This window comes from Gekko japonicus, unplaced genomic scaffold (genome assembly GCF_001447785.1).
Source record: "Gekko japonicus isolate JY-2015 unplaced genomic scaffold, Gekko_japonicus_V1.1 scaffold1200, whole genome shotgun sequence".
NCBI lineage: Eukaryota > Metazoa > Chordata > Lepidosauria > Squamata > Gekkonidae > Gekko > Gekko japonicus.
This window is the reverse complement of record NW_015165274.1, coordinates 175,183-196,951: the sequence shown is the minus strand read 5'-3', so window position 1 is coordinate 196,951 and position 21,769 is coordinate 175,183. Positions and strand designations below refer to the sequence as shown.

At 46.9% G+C, this 21,769-nt stretch overlaps 1 protein-coding gene across 1 annotated transcript in view; it reads right to left on the bottom strand.

Annotated features, from left to right (window-relative positions):
• The window catches only part of E2F2 (E2F transcription factor 2), an 84,008-nt gene that overhangs the window by 24,335 nt on the left and 37,904 nt on the right, over positions 1–21,769 (bottom strand). The window contains exon 2 of the mRNA XM_015410238.1: positions 5,057–5,162. Within this exon, the coding sequence (XP_015265724.1) occupies positions 5,057–5,162 (106 nt within the window). The remainder of the gene's footprint in view (positions 1–5,056; positions 5,163–21,769) is intronic.

Genomic DNA, 21,769 nt, shown 5'->3' with positions numbered 1-21,769 from the left:
ATAAACAAATTAATCAAAGTAAACAGAAAATTCTGAGCACAGACTGCGGAGTTCATTTTGCAAGGTATGAAACAGACTTGACCATGATCCAGGAGTCAAGGGAAGATCTGCAGTCGAAGAATTCAGTTCCTTCCCCTGTACACTTGCACCAGACAGTTCTGGTGCCCTTTCCCCACATGTGACTGAATTCCATAATGGCTGTACAACGGCACTGATGCTTAAGTGTGGGTACATATCTCCCCCTAGTGGCCCCATAGTGCTTTGCACACCTCTCTGCAATCACAACACCATTCATCTTCACCAAGGCAGGTTCAAATTGGTTCCAGGTGGGAGGTAAAACGCCAGATTGTTGGCTTGCTCAGAGGCTTAGTGAGGGCAGCAGGTTAGGTAGCATGACACCATTGTACTTTCTCACTGGGCTTGAGCCTGCAGTGCAGTACAGCATACACAGAGGGTCTCTGGCAGTGTTCCCTGAGTTAGTGTGAGCTAGCTCACAGCTTTTTAGCCTCCAGCTCACACATTTTTGTCTTAGCTCAGGAAGGGTGGCTCCAGAGCTAAGTAATTTATGCAGTAGCCAAATCGCTTGCTCACAACTTAAATGCCAGTAGCTCACAAAGTGGAATTTTTGCTCACAAGACTCCACAGCTTAGAGGGAGCATTGGTCTCTGGTCCCCCAGAAGCAGCATTTGGGGGAAATCGGCTGCAGGAGGAGGAGAGGGAGGGGGAAGGCATGTTCTGCTCCACTGACAGAAGTGCCTCACATGAGAGGAAAATTGATGCTGGATCTAAGACACTGCCTCTTCGTAAGACCTAGGCATACTATTAGGGTTGCAGAGAACATATCCTGATCCCCAACTGGTTTCAAAGGGCACAATCAGAACTAAACCAACACAGAAACTGGGGGAAATGCAACAGAAAGGTGTGATCTGATCAAAGTGGCTTGGTCTTGTCAGTCGCTGGGAGTTGTTTCCAAGAACTTCTCAAAGCAGCTCTATGTACACGTGACAGTCCAATTTGGGAAGCAACAAAGCACATGCAAGTGGGGGCAGGATAGAACCTAAGTATTATAACTACATAGGAAGAGCCCTGCAGTGGTCCATCTAGTCCAGCATCCTGTCTCACAGTGGCCAGCCAGCTCCTCTGGAGAAACAACAACAGGACACAGAGGCTGAGGCCTTCCCATGACGTTGCCTCCTTGCACTGGGATTCAGAGGTTGACTGCCTCTGATTGTGGATGTTTCTTTTAGTCACCATGGCTAGTAGCCACTGACAGATCTATCCTCCATGGATCTGTCCAATCCCCTTTTAAAGGCATCCTCACCTGTGGCCATCACTACATCCTCTGGCAGTGAATTCCACATTTTATTACTTGTTATACAGAGAAGAATTTCCTTTTATCCATCCGGAATCTACTGCCCAGCAGCTTCATTGGATTCCCTTGAGTTCTAGTATTTGGGGAGAGGGAGAAAAGGTTCTCTCTGTACACTCTCTCTACCCCATACATAATTTTACAAACCTCTATCCTGCCCCCCACTTAGTCATCTCTTTTCTAAGTCCCACACTTTTCAGCCTTTCCTCAGAGGAAAATTATCTTGGGCTGCAGTCACACGGGCAGGAAAATGCGGGGGGGGGGGAAGCGTGGCTGTTTGCCCCGGGGCAAAATAGCGCGCAGTTGCGCAGACAGACATCCCGTGGAGGTCCCGTGGTAGGGGGGAGGTGCCGATCACACCACAATCCTGGGGCACGGCAAAGAAGCGGCGCGCCATGGCAAACGGGTGGTTTTTTTTCTGTACACCGATGTGTGCGCATGCCCCGTTGGGTGCTTGTGCACATCCTGAGGACACTTGGAGAAAAAAAACCTTTTTGCGAGGGGACATGGGCGGGCGCCGGATGCCATGGGATTCCACCGGAAACGCGATCACGGGCCCGCCCTTGCCCCGCAGTTTCCGGAAACTAGTACCTCCGAGGTACTAGTTTTTTACCGTGCATCTTCGGAGTGAAGCTTCGGGTAAGCCACAGGAGCGCTATGCTTCCCAGATGTGGCGGTGAGATCGCGCCCAGAAAATCCGCCTATCTTCCGTCTCTCTAGCGTGCCTAATGCTCCGTGTGACCGCAGCCACCGTTACCCTCTGCATCATTTCTGTGTCCCATATAGATGTAACATGGATCTCTCTATAGCAGAGCTGGCCAAACTTGCTTAACGTTAAGAGCCCTCCCTTCTTCCCCATCTCCCTGCCTTCTTGCCCTCCCCCCTCCTCCCCCCTTTCTCTTCCTTCCTTCCACCCTCCCTGTCTCTTTCCATTCTTTGCCTCCCTCCCTCCCTCTTTCTGCCTTCCTCTGCAAGGTCTACCCACCCCCTTCCACTATCTTGGTAGACCTGGCCTCTGGAGAACAGGTCTACCCACCCCCTTCCACTGTCTTGGTAGGCCTGGCCTCTGGAGACCAGGTCTATCCACCCCCTTCCATTATGTTGGTAGACCTGCCCTCTGGAGAACAGGTCTACCCACCCCCTTCCACTATCTTGGTAGACCTTCCCTCTGCAGAACAGGTCTATCCACCCCATTCCACTATATTGGTAGACCTGGCCTGTGGAGAACAGGTCTACCTACCCCATAGGAATCAGGACCATTGTAGCGGTGAAGGCAACAGGCACTAGCTTGGCCGCCCAGCCACAAGGCCCTGCCCCGTTTCCGGCACCCCTTGGTTCCGTGAGTCCCCGGCGGGCAAAGGCTGCAGGAGGTTCCCCCACCCAGCCACCCAAAGGGCTGGCGGGCCCTGGCAGGTGCCATCATTCTTCCTCCCTTCCAGAGGGAACATCTACCAATACAGTGGAAATGGGTGGGTAGACCTGTTCTCCAGAGGCCAGGTCTACCAATACAGTGCAATGGGGTGGGTTGGCCTGTTCTCCAGAGGCCAGGTCTACCACTATAGTGGCAGGGGGTGGGTAGACCTGCTCTCCAGAGGCCAGGCCTACCAATACAGGGAATGGGGTGGGTAGACCTGTTCTCCAAAGGCCAGGTCTACCAATAAAGTGGAATGCGGTGGGTAGACCTGTTCTCCAGAGGCCAGGACTACCAAGATAGTGGAAGGGGGTGAGTAGACCTGCTCTCCAGACCCCAGGCCTACCAGTACAGTGGAATGGGGTGAGTAGACCTGTTCTCCACAGGCCAGGTCTACCAATATAGTGGCATACTCCACTGTATTGGTAGACCTGCCCTCTGGAGAGCAGGTCTACCCCCCCCCCTGCACTACCTTGGTAGACCTGCCCTCTGGAGAGCAGGTCTACCCCCCCCCCTGCACTACCTTGGTAGACCTGCCCTCTGGCAGGTGGGAGGAACGATGCCACCCGCCTGGGTCTGCCAGCCCCTCAGCCGGCCGTGGCGGGGAACACTTCCAGCAGCCATCGCCCACCAGGGACTCAGGTGGCCGATGAGTGCCGGGAAGGGGGCGGGGCCCTGCGGCTGGCCAGCCAAGCTAGCACCCGTTGTCTTCACTGCTACGAGCCTGATTCTTAGACCTTAATGAAACAGAGGAGGAAAAGCTGTTTTACGAACAGTAGAATGGGGTGGGTAGACCTGTTCTCCACAGGCCAGGTCTACTAATATAGTGAAATGGGGTGGGTAGACCTGTTCTCCAGAGGGCTGGTCTACCAAGGTAGTGCAGGGGGGTGGGTAGACCTGCTCTCCAGAGGGCAGGTGGGAGGAATGACACCACCCACCAGGGTCCACCAGCCCCTTGACCGGCCGGGAGGGGGGGAACTCTTCCAGCGGCCATCGCCCACCGGGGACTTAGGCGGCCGAGGGGTGCCGGGAAGGGGGCGGGGCCCTGCGACCGGCCGACCAAGCTAGCGCCCGTTGTCTTCACTGCTACAACAAGCCTGATTCCTAGCCCATAATGAAACAGAGGAGGAAAAGCTGTTTTAGGAACGCATGGCTCACTTTAACCCTTCACTTAACTGAGAAACAAAAAGTGTTCTTTTGCTGCAGAAGAGCACTTGCTATGATTTCACGTCAAGCAAGGGATCCAGTAAGTAATTATGAATTCCTAGAGGGGCTTCTAAGTGTTGCTGCAGCCCCAAGATTACAGGTGTCACGCTGGAGAACAAAGTTTGAGTCCAGTGGCACCTTTATGATTTAGACCAGCAAAGTCTTATTCAAGGTATAAGCTTTTGTGTGAGTGAGAGCATGGCAGCAAGGCAAGGTAGAAAGATTGCCTGGCTTCTGGGAGCCACCAGAGCAACACATGCTCAAGGAATTTTGTAGGCCCCATTCCTCCCTCCCTCCCCAGGAAACTCTGGAAAGCACTAAAGCACTTAAGTTCCCTGCAGCTTCAGAACTTTCATTATGCACCATATTTTCAGACTAATCTCTAAGGGCATAAGAACTATGTTCCCCCAAGAGTGCTACGTATGTTCCCCGTATGTTCCCCCAAGAGTGCTACGGTCTGGGGCCCAGAATTTTCTAACTGTTCCGGGCCCCAAGGATGCTAGACTGGCCGTCACAAGGGCTAGGGCCTTCTCAGTGGCGGCCCCCACCTTGTGGGACGAGCTCCCTGAGGAGATCCGGGCCCTGCGGGACCTGGCGCAGTTCCGCAGGGCCTGTAAGACGGAGCTCTTCTACGGCTTGCCGCCCCCCCCCCCCCCCCCCCCCCGGCTATATACCATCTTGGGGGGGTTAGGGTTTAGGAGGCCGGGTAGAACTATTATTAACATCTATTATCAATGCCTACCGGGAATGCTTGGGTTGCAGTAGGGTTGTGGTCGCCCTCTTTGGGTTTCTGAGATTCTGGAATGATTGTGGTTATTGAGCACCTTAATTGTTTTATTGGTTTTTAAATTGTATATGTCGTTTTTAATTGTATGAGAGTATAGATTTTTATTGCAAGTCTTTCTTGCCTTTGTTAGCCGCCCTGAGCCCTACGGGGAAGGGCGGGGTATAAATTTAATAATAAATAAATAAATATAAACTAGAAACTTGTTTCTGAAGAGCAAGAATGCAGGTTTAAAGACATATTTAAAGACAAATGCTCCTCCCCAGTTAAGGGTAGCACTGCTTACTTTTTGGACTTGGGATGTGGGACAATGTTCTCCCCTTGCCCTTTGGGGTCCGGAACTCTGGGATACACTGCTGACCCGTCCCTTCTAGATCCAACTTCCTCTTGGCCTAGAAATAAGGGGTAAGAAGGTCACTGTTAAGAAAAGAGCAGATTGAAAGCAGTGTTTTAACAGATGGCGTTCCATTTAAGAAATGAAAGAGTCTAGTATTAAAAAGTTATGTTCTTTCCTCCACATAATCAAGTTAATATGAGCAGTGTTCCCTCTAAGCTGAGTTAGTGTGAGCTAGCTCATGGTTTTTTAGCCTCCGGCTCACACATTTTTGTCTTAGCTCAGGAAGGAGGGCTCCAGAGCAAACTAATTCATGCAGTAGCCAAATCGCTCGCTCACAACTTTAATGCCAGGAGCTCACAAAGTAGCATTTTTGCTCACAAGGCTCTGCAGTTTAGAGGGAACACTGAAACATGAGTATACCTTAGAACAGCCTTTTGACAGTTGCCAAGGTGTATAGGGGAAACATTCTCTCTAAAACAGATATGTGGAAACAAAGAGTCTCTGTTCCTAAGCAATATATTAACCACTAAACCACATGGCTGTGTAGAGATGGCTATTCTCTCCTACAATCATCTCTACAGGCTATCAGTACTCTGACTGAAGAGAAGTCAGAAGTTTATTCCTGATACAAAATGAAGACCTTGTATCCCAACCAAAGATCACTGATGTTATCGGTTTTTATATAAAATCAATCTAATCACTCTTAAAGTTATTAAATATGAAAGACGCACAATAATACAAAAATACTTGCATATGCCAATGAAATCAAAACGAGAAAAAATGCATATCTTTTCTATTTTAAGACTGAAAAATAAAATACAATTTCTAAGATACTTATCAAAGCGCATTCAAAAAGATTAGATAGCCTCACCCTTGAATCTCTCAGATTTAGATTACACGAGACTATCTTATATAGGCCCAATTATGTGAAACTCACATGACTATCAAAACCATTTAATTTTCTCCTCTGAATGCATGATGTAAATCAGGAGTGTCTAGAGATCATAGTTTTTTTATTTTTGTAACAACAAACATAGACAAACAAACAATACAAACATTAAATGGGAGAATCTCTCCTGCTTTTTAAATTGACTGTTTTATCCATACACCTCTCAATATAAGAATATTTCTACACCCTATATTATTAAGCATAGCTTTGCACGATTTAACATAAATGTTCTTATAGCCTCTGTTTTGGTTATGTTCATGTTTCATTTACGATATTTCATGTATCCAAGCCCAGAATTTCTAACTTTTATCACAAATCCACAACATATGAAAAAAGAAACCAATATTCTTTTGACATTTCCAACAATTATTCGACATATTAGGGCAAAACTTTGATAGCTTATCTGGCGTAATATACCATCTATAAAACATTTTATAAATATTTTCTTTATAAGAGATAGCGTTAGTAATTTGTTTTCCATATCTTTGGACCATTGATCTAACTCAATGTTATGCCCCAAATTTTGTGCCCATTTTACCATAGAGCATTTTACCACTTCATCTTGGGTTTTAATTTCTAACATTATAGCATACAATTTCTTAATAAGCTTATCACCTGTATAAATCAGTATTTTATCTATTTCAGTCGGCTTTTCATAAAGCCCGTTTGTTTATCTTTCACAAATCTTGATTCTAGTTTTGCTCTTTCCCACCAGCTCAAGTGTATATCCTGTTTTTTGAGGTTCTCTATTGTCTTTAGTTGGTTTTGGTTGTCCCGTAGATCTTCATATCTATACAATAAAATTTTTTGGAGTAAATTTGGGTTTGTGAAAGCTTCATGTGGTGAGACCCATTCTGGTATTTTAGTATAGAAAAGTCTTTTCGTTTCTTCCCATACTTTCAGTAGTGCTCTTCTATGAATATGTTGCTTGAAATATTTATGTATTTTGTCTCTATCATACCATGCAAATGCGTGCCAACCCAGTAATAAGTCATGTCCTTCTAGTTTTAATAGTCTTGTATTTTCCAAGGTAATCCATTCTCTCACCCATGTCAGCATACCCATCTGGTAAGGCAAAACCAGCTCTGTATCAAACATGTGGCCCGGGTGCCAGATCAGGCTCTCGGAGGGCTGCAATCCGGCCCACAAGGCCCTGGCTGCTTCCTGCTTCCTTTTCCAGTTGTGCTGCTGCTGCTACATTACAACTTACTTTACCAGACTCTCTCAATCGCACAGGAGAGACAGATAGGCAAGCCTCTCCTGTGTGATTGAGAGTCTGGTAAGCACTGGCTGAGGCTCCTCCCCCTCCTCATCCCAGGGGGAGGGAGGGAACCAGCCAGAGTTCACTTCCTGGCCAGGCTGCCTCAATCATATCCAGGAGACAAAGGGAAGCCTTTCTTTCCTTCCACTGGCTGAGGCTCCTCCCTGAAGGAAGGCAGGGAGGGAGGGAACAAAGGAAAGCTTGCTTTGCTGGGCTGCCTCAATCACACAGCAGAAATGCCAGGCATCTTTAAGACCAACAAAGTTTTGTTCAAGGTATGAGCTTTTATGTGCCTTGCTACAGTGTGTGTGTATTCTGTTGGGCTCCTTATGCTGTGTGTGTGTGGGTTTCGTTGGACTCCTTATGAGTTCCCTCCTCCTTTTTACTGTGTTCATACCCTCATGATCCAGTCTTTCTCAGTAAGAAAGCAATGTGAACTATTTTAATGGAGGAATAACAAGAAGCCAGTGAGGTGGATTAGGCTGACAGTGTGTGTCCAGACTGAGTTCATCCAGCACATTTCCTTTGTAGGAAGTTGGTAGTTATTTCTCTGGGGAAGACTATAGTTTTGTAGACAAACAAACAGCCCTCAGTCTGTGTCAGGATGCCTTCTCATGTTCTTGACCAGCACATGAAGCAACTTATGTACATAAGCTCACAATGCCCAGCCATTTCATGTTTTCCCCTGGGTTCTAGGCTCAGAACACTGAGCATGAAATTTCTATAATAAATGTCAATAAATCAAAAGTAGATTAGCAGCCACAGATACACACTTGAACAGCATACTCAAGATTGCTACAGCACAGACATTTTGATGCAATAATTCGGAGCAAGAGGTGACAGTTATCAGACACTGTTATTTAAAGTTTTAAAAAATCTTTAATTGTGTTTGTCGTGTCCTTTATGAAGTTTATATCTCCGCTACCTGGCATTACATTTTATGACACACATGGCCCAGCCCAATAAGGTCTAATTTATGTCAGATCCGGCCCTCATAACAAATGAGTTTGACACCCCTGATAAGCAACAGCATCTCTGAGTTTAGAATTAACTTTGCCATAGAAATACATGTTTTAAAACTAATCTGTTCATTGTTTATATTGTAAGATTTAGTTCTGGTTATGAAGCCATTTTATTAAATTATCTTTTTCAAGGATGGAATAAAAGAATCATAGAATATTAGAGTTGGAAGGGATTTTGCAGGTCATCTAGTCCAACCCCCTGCACTCTGCAGGAGCATAGCTGAAAGATAGCCCTACAACATACCCGAAAGATGGTTATCCAGCCTCCGCTTGAAAATGTCCAGCGAAGGAGCATCCACCACCTCCCGAGGCAGACTGTTCCACTGCTCAACCACTCTTACAGTTAGGAAGTTTTCCCTGATATTTAGCCGGTAACGACTCCCGTGTAATTTCCACCCATTAGATCTAGTCTTGCAATCCAGAGCAAGAGAGAATAGATCTGCCCCATCTTCTACATGACAGCCCTTCAAATACTTGAAGACTGCAATCATGTCCCCTCTAAGGCTTCTCTTTCGGCCTGACCATAGCAGAAGAGAGCGGAACTACCACCTTCCGTGATCTGGACACAATGCTTCTGTTAATGCATCCTAAGATTGCATTAGCTTTCTTCACAGCCACATCGCACTGCAGGCTCTTGTTTAGCTTCTGATCAACCAGAACACCCAGATCCCTTTCACATGTGCTCCTGTCAAGCCGAGTCCCTCCCATTCTATATCCGTGCTTTTGATTTTTTGTACCTAAGTGTAGGACTTTGCACTTCTCTACTGAAATTCATTTTATTTGTCTCAGCCCACTGTTCCAGCCTATCTAGATCATTTTGAATCCTGACTCTGTCTTCTTCAGAATTAGCAATCCCACCCAGCTTCGTGTCATCTGCAAATTTGATAAGCATTCCCCTCTATGTCTTCCTCCAGGTCATTTATAAAAACACTGAACAACACCGGGCCTAGGACCGAGCCCTGCGGCACTCCACGCGAGACTTCCCTCCATGTAGACGCAGAGCCATTTACAAGCACTCGTTGGGTACGATTTTTCAACCAACCATGAATCCATCCAACGGTTGCACCATCCAGCCCACGCTTATCCTCAAGGATATCATGAGAAACATTGCTCTCAGGCAAGTTCTGTTCAAATAACAGCATCTGTACCAAAGGTACATATCCTAGTGTTCCAATCCTGAACAGCATAGAATAACCAGCTTTGATATTCACAGTAATCACCATCTGAATTCCTACAGCTAATTCCTATTCTTCAGCTCTGGTTTGCAAATCTCACTTGCCTGTGGGATGTATGTACACATACAGGTTTTTGTAAAAGAAGAAGAAGAGATTGGATTTATACCCCACCCTTCACTTGGAGTCTCAGAGCGGCTTACAAACTCCTTTCCCTTCCCCTCCCCTCCCCACAACAGACACCCTATGAGGTGGGTGGGGCTGAGAGAACTCTGACACAAACTGCTCTTTTTCAAGGACAGCTGTGCCAGAGCTTGTGACTGACCCAAGGTCACATCAGCAGGTGCAAGTGGAGGAGTGGGGAATCAAACCCGGTTCTCCCAGATTAGAGCCCGCACACTTAACCACTACACCAAACTGGCTCAAGCAGAAAGGTACAGCAGAAAAAAAAAATTCTGCAGTGACTTCCTGGTTACATAATCTTTTGATGTTCACAAGTTTCTTGGCACTTGTAAAACAGGACTTTTGTTGCCAAGATATTTCCTTTGGTTTAATTGACACAGCTTTGTCTGTACATTTTTTGGCTTGGTTACCATACCCAAAGATACAGAGCTGGAAGGGTCCATACAGGCCATCTAGTCCAACCCCCTGCTCAGTGCAGGATCAGTCTACAGTATCCCTGACAAGCATTCGTCCAGCCACTGCTTGAAGACTGCCAGTGAGGAAGAGCTCACCACCTCCCTAAGCAGCCAATTCCATCACTGAACTACCCTTACAATAAATTTTTCTCCCTAATATCCAGTACCTTTCTACCCATAATTTAAACCAAGTCCTCTCCTCTGCTGACAACAGGAACAGCTCCCTGCCCTCCTCTAAGTGACAGCCTTTTAAATACTTAAAGAGATCAATTATGCCCCCCCCCCAACCTCCTCTTCTCCAGACTGAGCATTCACAAATCCTTCTGCTTTCCTTGTAGAGTTTGGTCTCCAGCACCCATCCTTGTTGCTCTTTCCTGCACCCATTCCATTCTGTCCAGATCCTTTTTAAGTGGCAAGCATCACTCCAGATGCAGCCTGACCAATGCTTGTACAGCAGGACTATGACATTTTGTGATTTATGTATTTAATTTATACCCCGCCCTCCCCGCCGAAGCAGGCGCAGGGCGGCTTACAAGAACAGCATAAAAACAGTCATAACATAAATAAAACCATCTAAAAACAATTCAAAACATAAAGTGCTAGCAAGTTGTAAACATACATTAAGGATGGCAGAAACGGTTACTTTGTCCATCAGTTCTGGATCTTTATTGCATATATACAACTGGCATAAACGCGGAGCCGGGCACCCCTTTAGTAATGATGTTGGTGATAGTGATGGTGACGGTGGCAGCTCCTTAATCGAAGGGCTGGTGGAAGAGCTCCGTCTTGCAGCCCCTGCAGAACTGTAAAAGATCCCACAGGGCCCTGATCTCTTTTGGGAGCTCTACCAGTGGGAGCTCCACCAGTATGGAGCCACCACCGAGAACGCCCTGGCCCTGGTTGTTGCCAGTCTGACGTCTTTGGGGCCTGGGAGGGTCAAAAGGTTTTGTGACCCTGAATGCAGTGCTCGCTCGGGTACATATGGGGAAAGGCGGTCCCTCAGGTATGTTGGCCCCTGACCATATAGGGCTTTAAAGGTAAGAACCAGCACCTTGAATCTAACTAGGAATCCTGTTGGCAGCCAGTGTAATGCCTTCAGCACAGGCTGGATGTGCTCCCACTTAGGGAGGCCCATCAAAAGCCTGGCCACTGCATTTTGCACTAGCTGCAGCTTCCGAATTTGCGACAAGGGCAACCCCATGTAGAGAGTGTTACAGTAGTCCAACCTTGAGGTGACCACTGCATGGATCACTGTTGCCAAGTTGTTGCAATCGAGGAAGGGAACCAACTGTCTAATCAGCCGGAGGCGGTAAAAGGCTGACTTGGAGGTGGCTGCTACTTGGGCCTCCATTGTTAAGGAGGGGTCCAAGAGCACTCCCAAACTCCTAACCTCTGGCACTGGCACCAACAGCACCCCATCGAAAGTCAGGAGTGGGATCCCTACCCTCGGACCACCCTGGCTCAGGCACAGGACCTCCATCTTCGTTGGATTCAGTTTCAGCCAACTCAGTCTAAGCCAACCAGCCACGGCTTGTAACGCCCAGTCTAGATCTTCCAGTTTAGAGTCAGACTGGCCACTCAATAACAGATAGAGCTGGGTGTCATCCACATATTGGTGACAACCCAGCCCATGCCTCCGGGCAATCTAGGCAAGGGGGTGCATATACATGTTGAATAGCATCGGGGACAGCACTGCCCCTTGAGGCACTCCACAGTTCAGTGGGAGCCTTCAGGACATCTGCTGCCCAAGCGCCACCCTCTGTCCCCAACCTTGGAGAAAGGAGGCAAGCCATTGTAAGGCAGACCCCTGAACTCCCATGTCGGCAAGGCAGTGGATCAGTAACTTATGGTCGACTGTGTCCAATGCTGCCGACAGGTCCAACAGCAACAGCACTGCCAAACCGTCCCAATCCAGATGTCTCCGGAGGTCGTCCGTGAGGGTGACCAGTGCTGTCTCCATCCCATGGCCTGGGCGAAAGCTGGACTGGAAGGGATCTAAAATGGAAGCGTCATCCAAAAAGCCCTGAAGCTGAATTGCCACAGCCCTCTCTATTATTTTATCCAGATAGGGTAAATTGGAGACCGGACGGTAATCTGCCAAATCGGCTGGGTCCAGAGATTATTTTTTCAAGAGTGCGCGGACCACTGCCTCTTTTAGTGCCGTAGGGAACAGTCCCTCAACGAGGGACCTATTGATGATCTCACTTAAGGCACCTCGAAACCCATCGCAACCAGCTTTAATTAGCCACGATGGGCACAGATCAAGAAAGCATGTGGTTGGGCATACAGTCAGGAGCAGTTTGTCAACTTCCTCTAGGCTGAGTGGGCTGAAATCATCCATAATCTGACTCGAAGACAAGTTCACTCACTGTCTCCAATGTGGTGGGGAGGTCGCGGCGGAGCAACAAGACTTTGTCTGCGAAATAGCTCACAAAAGCCTCATAGCCTATTTCCAATTCCTTAGCGTTTGGTCTGCCTTGTGGCAGAGCAGTCAGGGACCGAATTGTTCTAAATAACTGGGCTGGGTGTGAGCTCGCATGACGCAATCATGGCCGCGTAAGAATTCACACTTTGCGGCTTTGACTGCCATCTCATAGGATCTCATAAACGTGCCATAGGATGCTCTTGTAGCTTTGTCACAGTCGCGCTGCCACCATCTCTCTAGTCATCTTAGCCTCTGCTTCATAAACCACAACTCCTGGGTAAGCCAGGGAGCGAGCCTAGAGTGAGGGTGCAGGGGACATCGGGGAGCGATCTCGTCAATGGCTGTCAAGAGTCGGCCATGCCAATCCTCTACAAGCTCATCTAATGAACTGCCATGGGGCATTGGATCCCGCAGAGCCATCTGAAGCCACATAGGATCCATTTGGCTCGGCAGGTGAGCTAAAATATGCTCGCCACCCAAACATGGTTTGGGGTGAAGCATTCAGATGGGCCTTCAGAGCAAGGTTGTCCGACCATGGTACTGCTAAAGCAGTAATCCGGTCAATTGTAACCCCTGCAGCGAAGATCAAAGATTTGGATGTTATGCCTCTGTTGATACACCCCAAGACTGTATTAGCCTTTTCTGCCGCTGCATCACACTGACTGCTCAGTGTCTCATTCTGTCCTGGGACTCATTGATTTAAAAAGTGAACTGAAGTAATAATAATAAATAACTAAATAAGGAATTGTGAAAGGCTTCCCCTCCCTTTTATTTGTTTATTTACTGTATTTATTGCCCAGCCTTCCTGCGAGCAGGCTCAGGGCAGGTAACAACATTTCAAATACAATAAAAGATTTAAAATACAGTATATATATTAAAATGGTGGTCACAGCCCAAGGATAGAATTAGCTGGTTGTGAAATATTCCCTGGCCCGTTGGAAACAGGTGAATAATAGTCAGCTGTTAATAGATGGGTGACAAGAACCTCAGGGAGGCCATAGATGGATGCCTGCTGCCTCAGCCAAAGGCCTGGTAGAACAGCTCCATCTTACAGGCCCTGCAGAATTGAAGAAGATCCTGCAGGGCCCTGATCTCAATGGGGAGCATGTTCCACCAGGCAGGGGCCAGAACAGAAAAGGCCCTGGCCCTGGTTGAGAAAAGACGGACATCTTTTGGGCCAAGGACTACCAGGAGGTGTTGGTCCATAGAGTGTAAAGCTCTTCTAGGTGTACACAGGAAGAGATGGTCCCTCTGGTATGTTGGTCCCAGGCCATATAAGGCTTTAAAGGTTATTACCAATACCTCGAAGCGAATCTGGAACTCAACCAGCAGCCAATGCAGTTGGCAGAGCACCTGAGCCCACACAGGCATCACCGTCAGTAGGTGTGCCGCCACACTATGTACCCGCTGTAATTTCCAGGTAAACCTACACAGAGCAAATTGCAGTAATCAATTGTCTGCCACAAACTTTAATGTCTTAAGCAAGTGAGAGAGTACAACTTCCTTGAGGATTAGTAACTTTTGTGAACTTCTTTGCAAGCTAACTGAAGCTGCAAGCTGCTAACCAATGAAGAGCTGCAGCTCTCAGAACTGTTATGGATGTAGCTGAATCCTAGCAACGCTTCTCAGAAACACCACTGATTTCAGTGGAATGTAATTCCAAGCTATTATATGTTTAGGATTGCAGCCTTTTAATCCTCTATTCCAAAATTATTTCTTCCAGTCAGCCAGGATACAGAAGTTTCAAAAATGGGCTCAAAAGGAAATAGAATTGCTTTGGTTTTAGTTACCACCACATTTTTTTAAAAAAATATATTTCTGCAGCATGAGGACTAGAAACATTTTTTGACTTTGAGAAAGCTGGACTCATACAAAACTCCTTGACCTATACACACCCCTTGGGTGTGTACATTATCTTGAAAACAGCAAAAATAAGACCGCTATCATGATAACTTGCTGACCCCTTTTGAAGCCTGAAAACCACCAGACTGGGTACCATGCCAAGAAATACATAAGATTAACAGGGAAGAGAATTCTATGGTGGTTGTGCTACCACCTAAAAGGCTACACTTTGTATTGCTGTCTGCATTGCCAAAGTCAGCAGGGTCACACTAGATAATCTCAGTGCCCAGGTAGGTGCATACTGGCGAAGGTGTTCCATATGCAGCATCAGCCCCTTATGTCCAGTTCACACATAGGACAGAAATCCCTAAGGCGGAAGAATGTATTGTACCACTTTATAGATTCTGGGTGGAAGATTCGAGCCTTGAGTGTTCTTAAAAAATAAATCCCCTACAAAAAGAAAAAGAGCACAGCAAACTGGTAGGTTCTATTCCCTCACTGTGCTGGATTTTTACCTGCAGGAGGTTTCCCATATACGGCAGCATTTCAAAATGCAGTCCTCCCCCACCTGCAGTCTGCACTCTGCCATCTCACTCTCCTGCCATAGTTTGAAGCACAAGACACATTCCTTCCTGAGGAATCCCTGGGGGTGTGGTGTACATCCCCCAAGAAACAGCCGTTACAAGTCCTGGGGTGGGGCAACTCTTCCAAGTCCCTTGTGACTCAGAGAACTTGAATGTAGCTCATGAACCCTTTAGAGAAGCCGTACCACTCACCAGGGACGCCAACACGCTGCTTTGGCTGCTATCTTGGGACTGAAGAAACCAGAGGTGGTGGTGGGGAGAGGTATCCAGCACCTGGCAGTTCACAGTACAGGACTCACCACTTGGCTCACCAAGCCACAAGGTCTGTAGGCCCAAGACTAAAGCTTAGAAGCAGATCTGAGAGAGCCAGCATAGTGCAGTGGTTAAAATGAGACTAGGATCTGGGAGAAGCATGTTCAGATCTCCACATCATGGAAGCTTTACTATCTGCCCTTGAGCCCGCTCTTCTGTCTCAGCCTCCCCAGCCCCACAGGTTTGCTGTTGCTGTGAGGATGCCGTAGAAGAGGGGAGAACAATGTTATAAACTGCTCTGGATCCCCACCTGGGGAGAAAAGCAGGGCATAGATTTTAACTAGCCTTGTTTCAGTGCCCTCCTCAACAATGAAACCTCGGGAAAGTCACTTTCCCTTGCAATGCTCCCTCTAAGCTGTGGAGTCTTGTGAGCAAAAATTCTACTTTGTGAGCTGCTGGCATTAAAGCTGTGAGCCAGCAATTTGGCTACTGCATAAATTAGTTTGCTCTGGAGCCATCCCTTCCTGAGCGAAGACAAAAATGGGTGAGCCGGAGGCTAAAAAACTGTGAGCTAGCTCACACTAACTCAGCTTAGAGGGAACACTGGTTGGTGTAGCCTACTTTGCAGGGTTATTTTGTAGAATAATGTAGGAAGCAGAACCATGTTATGTCATGGCAAACCTTGGAAGAAGGGTGGGAGACGGAATACTTTTTAATCAAATTCTCTACTGTTTAAAAGGTTTAGAAGAATAGCTTTAACATTGACTGCCTTTCTGCCATCCAGTCTTCTAGGCAAATTACAAGCCAACATGGTCATTTAAGATAAAATCCAGGTAAGAATCATCCAAGAACTCACACATGTGAACTGTTCCAGTAGCAACAGCAGCAGCAGCATTCGTTTTAAGGCTTAAGAAAAACTTGAGAGAACAGCAGAAACTCATTAGGATTGGCTACATTAGGGGTGTATGGCCTAACATGCAAAGGAGTTCCTGCTACAAAAAAAGCCCTGGGTTTTGACAACAAACAAGGTAAACAGAATAAGAAGCAAAAGGTGGGTGTGGCTGGATGAGCACACTTCTGGTTACATGGGGGTGTGGCCTAATATGCCAATGAGCTGTGCTGTCAGGGGTGTGGCCTAATATGCTAATGGGTTTCTGCTGTTGGGTGTGGCCTATCATGCTAATGAGTTCCTGCTGGGCTTTTTCTACAAAAAAAGCCCTGCTGGTAGGTACTAAACAAATATTTCTAGCAGGGTGTTAATAGTTTGAGCACTGAGACAGAAGTTCTGACCCTTGTTTCCCTGCGAGGTAGGCTAGGTCGAGTGTAACTGGCCCCAGTCACCCACTGAGATTCATGGCAGCCTTGAACTCTGCTCTTTAAATCCCTTACCGCTACACTGCCTCTCTATTAAAAGGACTCAGGTACCACACCTTCAACTATTGGGGCTCCAAGGCAGCAAACAGCAAATATATGAAGTAATCTATAACATATAATCAAAGTCAAAAACCACAGCATCTGCACAGAGACAGAAGCCAAAAAAGGGAGAGTTTGCATCATTTATGCCCTGGGAGAACTTTCGATTCCAGGAACTTACAGTTGCCTATGCATTGTGGGCAGCATCAGAAGGTGCCATGGCCATGTGTATTGGCTTACGGAGGAAAGGCACAGCAAGCTGGAGCTCTATATAAAGGAAGGCCAACAGGAAAAATAAAGAAAAATGAAACAGGAGCCCAAAGCCCGCCAGCTGGCCTATCACTTCCTGCCCACTTCCTGCCTAGTGGCAAGCCTGCTCCCAAGGTGCCCGCCACTCTCCTCAACTGCTTCCTGCTGGGTGCTGGCTCACTCAGACAAGCCATAGTGGTCGCAGGAAACTGGGCGGGCAAGCAAGCACTGAAGGAAAGCAAGCAAAGCTGTAAAGTTTCCATAAATTTTGAAGGAAAAAATAGGTTTGGGGGAGGGAATGAGCCAAAAATGTAGAGCAAAACTTGAAATACCGGTACATGTCCTGCTTACTTTCTTATCAACCTTAAACTTATTCTCAACTTATTTTACTGTTTTAACACCATAACAAGCATTTTTTTATAACTTGGTTAGTACATAAGATTATGCTAGAGCATATTTATGAAATTTAAAAATTAAAAATGGCTTAGTTTTCCATAAGTAAACTTATAGTAAAAGCAAAATGGGCACTGCAAACTATATTATGTTGTTCCTCCCTGCTCAGATTTTTAGAATGTCACTACTTTATTTGTTCGCAGCTTAAAATTAAACATTAGTTCTATTAAAACCCCTTTGATAGTAATTAAGACAGCAGCCCTACAATCGTAATGGAGGCTGCAATGTCATGTACATTTACATGTGAGTAAGTCACACTGTGCACAATGCTGTCTCAAATAACATTCTTAGGGTCTTCCCACTTCACAGCCAACTTCTTTTGAAATTAAGTTACGTTTTAGAGCAGTGGTGTCGAACTCATTTGTTATGAGGGCCGGATCTGACATAAATGAGACCTTCTTGGGCCGGGCCATGTGTGTCACACAATTTAATGCCAGGTAGCAGAGATACACAAACACAAAGGGTTTTGTTTACTTAAAATAAAAACATGCTTAAAACATTAGCACTCTTGCAATATTTTATTTAACAATATCTGGTAACTGACACCTCTTGCTCTGAATTATTGCATCAAAATGTCTGTGCTGTTGCAATCTTGAGTATGCTGTTCAAGTGTGTATCTGTGAGCTGCAAACCTATTTTGGATTTATTGACATTCACCGTGGAAATCTCATGCTCAGAGTTGGGAGCCTAGGACCCAGGTTAAAACATGAAATGGCTGAGCAATTGAGAGTGTCTGGCAAAACAAGCTATGATGCAGCAGCAGCAGCAGAACTGGAAGCAGGAGATGGCCAGTTCCACTGTAGGCCTGATAGGAGCCCTCTGGGGGCCTTATCCGGCCCCCGGGCCGCATATTTGACACCCCTGTTTTAGAGGACCTGAATGTCATGTGTATTTGTGTTCCAAAGTCTACATTCAGAATCCCAAAAGATACACAGAAACAATCACAAAGCAATTTTGCAGGAAGCTGCTGCATCTGTACTTTATGTATGCATGCACTTCTAAATTCTTGTTTCTGCAAAACATGGGAGAATTTTCCAGCACTCAATTCTACTTCTTTCTCCTTCCTCTCCCCTAATTGCATTTTCAGAAAAACCCAACATGTCTTCAGAAGCCAAATCTTTCTTTAAATACATAGGTCCATTAACACACTGCTCTTCCATGGCAAGAATTCATTCCAAAGGTTAAAATGATGCTCCCTAAATAAATAAATGCCCCTTTCTGCGTACTGGCATTATAAGCAGTCTCTTGCTATAAACAAACATGGTAGTTGTGTGCAATTACATTATTCCAGGACCTTATGCATGAAAAGGGAAAGTGGGAATAACAAATTTATGCTGTACAGCAGTTGTGGTGAAGCCTCCACCACTGATTGGCTAAACCAGTATGATGGCGTGGAATAGTCATGGATATTCCAGCCAGTGAGGGAAGAAAGGCAGCTGAATGGCAATGGGAATGGCAACGGCGCAGATTCTGAGAGATGGAAAGTTGTCACTTTGGCTGAAATTAAAACTTCATATAGGCCTTATAGAAAGAAGTGGCTTGGTGGGGCCAGCCAAGGATCAAAAAGAGATTTCAAGCACAAAGGAGGCTAAAAGGAGAGGGATCCCAGCGGAAGGAAGAGTACACAATAGGCACGTTGAGAAACAGGAACCATAAGAGAAATGTTAGGCAGAGGACGTTTGAGTTGCCAAGAGGCAAATTATTCAGCACTGTGAGTGGTGACCCTAAAAGGGCCAATGCTGAATTTCTAAAGCTCACACAGTACAAATACATCACAACAGTCCAGACAGTCAAGGCAGAGATTGCAGAGCTGTGAGGAGAAAAATGGTCCTATCAGAGATTTCAAAAGGAGTGAATATCACCAGAAGTGGAATACACAGAGCAAGCATTATCCTTCAAGGTACTAAAATAAGGGAGAGACAGCAGACAGCAAGACACCTATGAGGCTCACACAGGATGAGTCCCCACATCACCCTGTCGGCGGTCAGAGTCAGTTAACTGAAAAATGCTTGCCTAGCACCAAGAGAGCTGTTAGCAGCGGCAACCACATGAAAAAAAAAGGGGGCGGGGGGGGGGGGGGGCTTTTGCAGCTGCACAGAAAACTTCACTCAGCACATCTTCAGCCCTACAGAGAGAGCCACACCCATCAAAATTCTATCCCCCTTTGGGATCCCTGACCCATTTTTCCATTGGGTCAGCCTTCAGGCTGAAGATGCTCCCTGAAGTTCAAAGGGTTGGGTTGTATCCATAACTGTTTGGTCCTCCAGCAGAATTTGATTCCCTGCACCATTCAATTTTTTTTACGACATTTTATTTTTTTTGAAAGGCTGGAAGAGACAATGTGATGTTAGGGGAGTCCGCCTAGGATCTGAGAGACCCAGGTCTGAATCCCCTTCTCCACCTTCAGCCTCAAAACCACTCTGTAAGGTAGGTTAGGCTGGGAGAGAGAGATGGCAAAACGGGGAACTGAACCTATGTCTCCCAGTCTAACACTCTAGCCACCATGCTAGTGGCATATGAGTAGTTTCAACAGAGAAAAGCTCCCTCTGCTCAGTAGTTTCTCTTGCCACCCTACGATTAACTGCAGCCATAAGGGAAGCGCCTGCTTAACCAAGCCCTGTCACACCACAACACCTTGCCTCCCCTCCCCTGCCTCATTTGGGACTCACCCACCACAAGCAAAACTGTTGTTCATTGACATCTTCTCTGCAGACCCACATTGGGAGTGTGCCTGTGCAGGCCAGCCACTGACAGATTTTCTTCCAGCTAAAAGCCATCTGAGGGGGTGTGAACAGGTTTTCCTGCACAAACTGTCACGTTTTCTGAAGGTGAGTGCCCCCTTTCCCTCAGTTCCTGCCAGGCCACCACAAGCAAACACACTCCTAGGCGCGATCATGTGAGAGTTCACAGTGGGGTAGAAGAGAGGGAATGTGTGTGTGCACAGCAGACACTGAGGAACAACAACAACTGTTTTCATCTTCCATCTTCAGTGCAGTCCCACATTTGGACATTAGCAAGCTACTCACTGAAGGAGGCGGGGCGAAGCTCTCACTGGAAAAGTGAATGGAGAACTGCCTCGCCCATGGCTGTCCTTCCTTGCTTGGAAGTCCAATGCATATTGCTTGACAAACATGTCTTCCACCGACCATGTTGCAGACATCCACCAGCAGGACTCTCCTATGGAAAGCCGCCAAAGAATCTTCTGCCCTAGTACAATACGCCTTAATCTCTAAGGTCCATTCTGCATCTAGCATTCACTCCATTTTACCAAATCCACACTGGAACAGAAGAAGATGCTGCTCAAAACCACATTCAAATACCCCAGGCCAACGCCATACTGATTGCAGAGTCATAAGAACATAAGAACATAAGAGAAGCCAATGTTGGATCAGGCCAATGGCCCATCTAGTCCAACACTCTGTCACACAGTGGCCAAAAATACCAGGTGCCATCAGGAGGTCCAGCAGTGGGGCCAGGACACTAGAAGCCCTCCCATTCTTGCCCCCCCCAAGCACCATCACTTGCCCCAGCCTGTGAGTTCCTATCTATACCTTGTGGCTAATAGCCACTGATGGACCTCTGCTCCATATGTTTATTCAGTTCCCTCTTGAAAATGTCCATGCTTGTAGCCGCCGCCACCTCCTGTGGCAGTGAATTCCATGTGTTAACCACTCTTTGGGTGAAGAAGTACTTCCTTTTATCTGTTCTAACCCGACCACTCAGCAATTTCATGGAGTTGTCAGCGAGCTGCCATTCTGTTTTCTGTGACCTCTGTGTACATATCCTTACCCTGTTGCTCCCGGCTTGTTTCTACTTTCCTGCTTCTGTGCTGGAATGCATAAGATAACTACTGGTGGATGTGTGGGGGAGAAGATGCTGTAATGCTTGCCTATTGCTATCGCATGAGAACTGCACCCGTGTTTAGTCTGATGTTCTGCCTGGTTCCCATGGACTGGGCGCGCAACCGTTTCATTAGCCCGCCAGCGGGAATATTATTCATTGGATGTGTATCTGTTTGAATTTCCTTTATTATGCTCACCCTACCTGTGTATCCCCAGTTCTAACAAAGAACGTGTTTGAGTATGTCTTCAACGCTTTATAATAGACTTAACTTTGTTCTTCAAACGTGGATTTATTTCGAATGCATGGGGAATTGGACATAATGCTTTCATGGATATATCAACAGGCCGACAGTGCAAGATCATGAGCGGAGCTGAGGGAGACCTACCTAAGACGGAGGGGGATTCAGGATCGGTCCCACACACCTCCGCGCCTTTGGTGTTCACGACTGCAGCCTCGCTGGAGGGTGCCGTGGGGGGAACGATTCCCCGCTTGCCTGCACATCTGTCTTGGCCGCCTCCGACCCCTTCGCACTGGGGCCCGCGGAAGACTCAACAGCAGG